At 42.8% G+C, this 5,375-nt stretch overlaps 1 protein-coding gene across 1 annotated transcript in view; it reads left to right on the top strand.

The window, feature by feature from the left end:
- The window catches only part of ADAMTS13 (ADAM metallopeptidase with thrombospondin type 1 motif, 13), a 22,217-nt gene that overhangs the window by 8,322 nt on the left and 8,520 nt on the right, over positions 1–5,375 (top strand). The window contains 6 exon segments of the mRNA XM_009322158.1: positions 557–683; positions 907–1,055; positions 2,431–2,551; positions 3,269–3,349; positions 3,623–3,804; positions 4,241–4,376. Coding sequence (XP_009320433.1) covers positions 557–683; positions 907–1,055; positions 2,431–2,551; positions 3,269–3,349; positions 3,623–3,804; positions 4,241–4,376 — 796 coding nt within the window.

Below are 5,375 nucleotides of genomic sequence, written 5' to 3'. Positions count from 1 at the left end.
ATACTCAGGTAATGGAGCTCATCACATCTTCAGAGCTTTTTTCTTAACGCCGTTTAACCCTTTGAGAGCTGTATGGTTTGGGACTGTAATTCTCACAGCTGACTGCTCTGGGAAGGAGGACCAAAGATCTGGCATACAGCCTCCATCTGTCTGACAACAGGAGAGGTATTTGTTCCACTGTGTCTGAAGACAGCAGTATTATTTAATAGCATTGTTCACGTGTAATGAAGCATTTTCTGTATGCCTTCATAGCAGGACAGACGTTGAGAAAATAGTGACTCACTTGATGATAGGTTTCTTCAGAGGGACATTCTTATATTGTTCCTATTTTCCTTATCCATTTATTTTGTATAAATAGCAAAGATACCAGCTTCCAAACACAATTCTCTGCATATCCTGCAGCCTCTCTTTAAAGTGGTTTTCTTTATTTGCAGTTGTTTTGGTGTTTTACTTACCAGCCACTGCTTTCTGCCTTTAGCTAGTGGGTAAAATGCTGCTTGGGATTCTGTGCTCAGTAACGTCTTTCATTACCCATACAATTCTCTCTGGGATGTAGGCCTGTTTGATGACCCAGCAGGACTTTATGGCTGAACAGTGTGCAGCAACAAATCTAAAGCCGCTGTATCTCACTGTAGAAGTGCCATCCTTTTATACCTGGACTTCTGCTGTTGGCTTTGCCAAAGGTAAGGAAAGACTGAGAAACAGTGGTTTCTTTGTGAAGGGGAGTGCTCATGGACCTGTCTGTACTTTGAAGTCAAAAGGCCGTTTCACTGATTGTTTTAGTTTTCACGCTAAACCTGGATACTCTTTCTGTCAGATCCTTTTGACTTCTTCCCATTGCTCGATGCTCAGCCACGTGCCTTTCTGAAAGAGTAACTCCTTTCTTCTTCTGTCTGCCTCCTCCAGGGGACATGCAATGCAAGCACATGTGCAGGGCCGTTGAAAACGAATTCATGGTAAGCCGCGAAGACAGTTTCATAGATGGAACCAGATGTGAGCAGGATGACACTGAGCGCCACGGGGCTTTCAATCTGTGTGTAATGGGAAGCTGCAGAGTAAGTGACTGGGGAATCCAGGTGAACCTCGGACATGTAATCTGCCCCAAAGGAGTCAGTTTACTAGGAGCAGGGGAAAAAAACACAGTGACCCAAACAACAGAGCGAGCTCTTCTCAAAAGAAGAGAGTTTTGTTCTTAGCTTATTGAGTGGAGTCCAACAAATCTACTGTTCTGTCTGTGCATCCAGTGCCAATGCCCTCTAGATAAGACATTCTGCTAATTATGCAGTAAGTACATAAGGCTATTCATCCCTAATCCGAGAAGCAATTGGTTTATGCGTTGGTTGAGGGAGACATCATTAGCTGTTCAGTTTGCACGGTATAAATAGCCCTATAAAATGCTGACTCTGTTGGACAAAAGTTACATGATTTGAACATACCGAGTCAGTGGCAAAATAAGGAGTAAAACCTAGGAATCATAAGTTGACAAATTGATTGTTGCAGTATCAGTAATCAAAACTGAAGTATAACTTTTTTTTTTTCCTGGGTTGGACGTGAGAAAGGCATTCTTTCATGATGAACTTGAATATAACTCCCCCGCGCTGTCTGCATTTTAGTAACTGCTCAATGCTGACCCGGTTATATGTTTTCTGTTGTTTCTTTACATTCCCAGAATACATTTATAAAATTTTATGTTTTTCTCATTATCCTCGTGTTCAGTGTCTTGTAATGCATTTCCACCTAATGAACAGCAGAGGGAGTAGGCATAATCTATTCTGATTTCTGCCGTTCTATTGGCGACAGTGATAAATATGTATGTTATGGCAGCATCCAAAGCCTGGGATCAGTGCCTCTAGCATAAATTCAGCAGTTGCACATGTTTTGCTGCTAAGCCTGCTGAGATCCTCCTGTAGCTTTGTGTAAATTAGTCTTGTTCGTGGGAATGAGGATAGAATCTCTTTTCTGAGCTCCATGGGATTGAAGGCCAGGCTGAAGGATGTGAGCTAGGTTTGGGTTTGGAGTTTGGGGAGCTGAAGATTCCTTTAGAACCTGCCACTCTTGTTTACTGTTCTCCTGGGCTTTTTTTTTTTTCCCCCTCCCCCCTCCAGAAAGAGTTTGTAGAAGAGAGGGAGTGCAGAGCCTTTGTTTTAGGTCACAGGAGAAATCTTTCTGGGCTGCTTCTTATGGGAAAGAAAATGTCACACAATTAACGAAACTTGTTGGGCTCTCAGCTAAGACTTTCCAGTCCCTGGCTTTGCATACTGCTGTACAGTGGTAGATCTAGGTCCAAATTCATCTTTGTCTATGTTGTCTTCTTAAATTCAAATTACAAATGAAAAAGGCAGTTTCAGGAATTCAGGCAATGTTGCTTTCATTTGCTTGTTTTCTTGCCTTAGAATAGGCAAGTCTTGACAGACTCTCCCGTTTGCTCAGGCATTCGGGTGTGATGGCCGGATGGACTCCAAGAAGATAATGGACTCTTGCAAGGTCTGTGGGGGTGATAATACCACTTGCACCGAAGTGAGTGGATCTTACACAGAAGGAAAAGCTACAGGTGCGTAGTCCTCACTCTCAGGCTCAACAGTACGGTACTGTTTGTATGCTGCAAATTTCTATGCATATTCAGTGTTCATAATCTTCTGTATGTGATTTCTTGTTTCTGCTTCTGCTTGATTTTATTTTATGGAGGATATGGTGACGGAGTTTGGGTAGTCAACAGAGAAGGCAGCTAAGATCTGGAGCAGGGAGGTAGCTGTTGTGTAGACAGAGTGACTCTTTTGGTCATAGTTCTTTTCTGGACAGGGACCAGATGTAGCCATTTGGGAAGGCCAGCAAATTACTGGGAGCTGAGGGCTGTGTCAAATGCTTCCTGGGATGTTAAACATCCATTTGGGAACTGATCTGGCTCTTGCAGTATCACGTATAGATATTAGCAGAGAACATAAAAAGAACAAAAGAGAGATGAGAACAGGACACAGAATTCAGTTCAGTTTTGTTTGCTGTATTCACCGTCACTATGTTCAAGCCAAGCTGACAGAGCTAAGGTCAGTGTGAATTTAGCCTGCTGGCCATGACTGTTGTATCCTTACTTTTTTAATATTAGCTATATGATCCCTGTCTGCAATTAAGCTTTGTTGCTGCCTGTAAGGCTTGTCCTCCAATGGATAGCGGGCCAGTAAGGTGAAGAGGGGTTGATCTGTAATCCCCAGCCTTTTTAACAGAGGTACAGTAATGGAAGGTGACCATATCTTCTTTCTTTCCATCCTTCCAGAGTATGTTACATTTCTGTCCCTGCCTTATAACACCACCTTGGTCCACGTTACCAATCGGAGACCACTCTTTACACATTTGGGTGAGTTGAACGAAAAGGAGAGGAGGGACTACAGGCAGGGCTAAAACAAGCTTGTAAAAAGCAAGAAAATGGAATCTGGGAGGAAAGCTCTTGATGATGCAATTTGTTTGTGGGATGCTCTCCAGTGGGAAGTGGTAGAAGCCATGTTCTTTGGGATGCCCCACTTAGACCAAACTGGTTTCTAGCAAATGGGCAGTCTGTAACTGCCAGCACCAGGGGATCCTGGTGACCACATCATATCTCTTAACCTCACTGCTACTTTTGCTCCTGTAGCTGTGAAGGTTAAAGGAGAGTATGTGGTTGCTGGAAAAGGAAAAATCTCACTGAATGTCACCTATCCGTCGGTTCTGGAGGACAGCCAGATCAAATACAAAGTGTTTCTCACCAAGGACAACCTGCCAAGCCTGGAGGAGGTCCATGTGGATGGGCCAACACAAGAAGAAATTGAAATACAGGTAAATTAAAATAGCAGAGTTGGAAAGGGGCCAGTCAGAACTGGCCAGGCTGAGTTTGTGTAGCTCTGCTGCAGTGCAGAATCCAGGTGTAGTAGTCTTCGTGTCCAAGGCCAGTGGAGATGGCGTTCACTAAGAGTGATGGTGTTGCTCTTCTTGGGAAAGGTTGAGGGTTGGCTGCCTACAGGCTTTCTGCAGGTCTGGTTGTGTGGGGAAAAGCATACCGAGTTAAACCTTTTGCTTGGCTTAATCTTTTTTCAGTGCCCTGTGCACAGAATTCACAGGGTGAGCACTCTGACTGCATCTGGCAAGAATTGAGAGTCATAGCATTCAGGCTCAGGATTGGATGGAAAAAAGGTGGACTAGCTTCTCTTATCTCCGTCCTAAGAAATGGGTCTGAGTTGATTTGTGCGTTGACCACAACTTTTTCCTTCACCAGGTCTATCGAAGGTATGCAAAAGAATATGGCAATGCAGCCAACCCCGACATCACCTTCAGCTACTTTGTCCCTAAAGAGAATCTGACATATATGTGGATTCCTCAGGAGGGGACATGTTCAGTGACCTGTGGGGAAGGTGAGGCAGCAGTACTCAGTCTTCACTTTTTACAGAGATCTGGGCAGACTTCTAGTTTGGCTGGCTGGTAGTCACCCAGATCTCTACTCCATGGGCTCTCCTGGGCTGACCGAAAGAAATGTGACATCAGTGATAGATACTTGGTTAGAACTTACTAAACACCTGAACTGAATTTAAAAGCAAATTGCTGAAAGTGAGCCGCAGTTGCCATTGTTAAACTGAACCAAAGAAAAGAGTGGTACAGCTTTTGAATTAAATTAGCAAATCAATGAGTTGAGTCATCAAAATGATAGTGAAAATGTTTGATCATGAAGAGGATTTTTAAATAGGTTTTAACTGAACTTTTGGTTTTAAGACTAAATAATTTTCTCAGATTTTTCAGTTATTGAAGACTGTAATTTGAAGTTGGCTAAACATCAAAAGTCTGAGACCAAAGTGGTATCTAGTGTCTAACTAAAGCCTCAGAGCTAATTATGAAACTTCCTTCTTAGAATTCTATTCTTGTGCCATGGCTAATCCTTTCTGTCTCCCTGAAGAAATCATAATGCAGATTGTAACAGATCACTCTGGTAGACAGTCTGACATCGTGTTTACCAGATAATACAGATGACACTGGCAAGCCTTTCAAGACTTTTATGACAAAGATTTAGAAAATACATTAGTGAATACTTACGGAAGTCAATCTATAGGACTAGTTATGTCTGAAGAGCTTTTCTCCAGCAGATTCCCCAGGTGAACTGATTGCTGAAAGCCTGAAGTAAAGAACTCAAAATGCTCTAGGGCCTCCCTGCTAATGCAATCACAAACAAAAAAATGAGAAAGCTGGGACTTAAAATAACAGAAAGTTGAGAATCCGACCTGAAATTGCATCTCGAGAGCTGAAAGTGATGCTCAGGCCCTCCTTACTAATAGACATTATTTGAAAACAAGGAGGGTAGTGAAAAGATAACATTGCTGATTGATTCTTGACATTTGCTTCTCAGGGTCATGCTCTTTGAG

The sequence above is a fragment of the Pygoscelis adeliae genome, unplaced genomic scaffold, assembly GCF_000699105.1.
Source record: "Pygoscelis adeliae isolate BGI_AS28 unplaced genomic scaffold, ASM69910v1 Scaffold114, whole genome shotgun sequence".
Classification (NCBI taxonomy): Eukaryota; Metazoa; Chordata; class Aves; order Sphenisciformes; family Spheniscidae; genus Pygoscelis; species Pygoscelis adeliae.
This window is presented reverse-complemented; position numbering and strand designations above follow the sequence as displayed.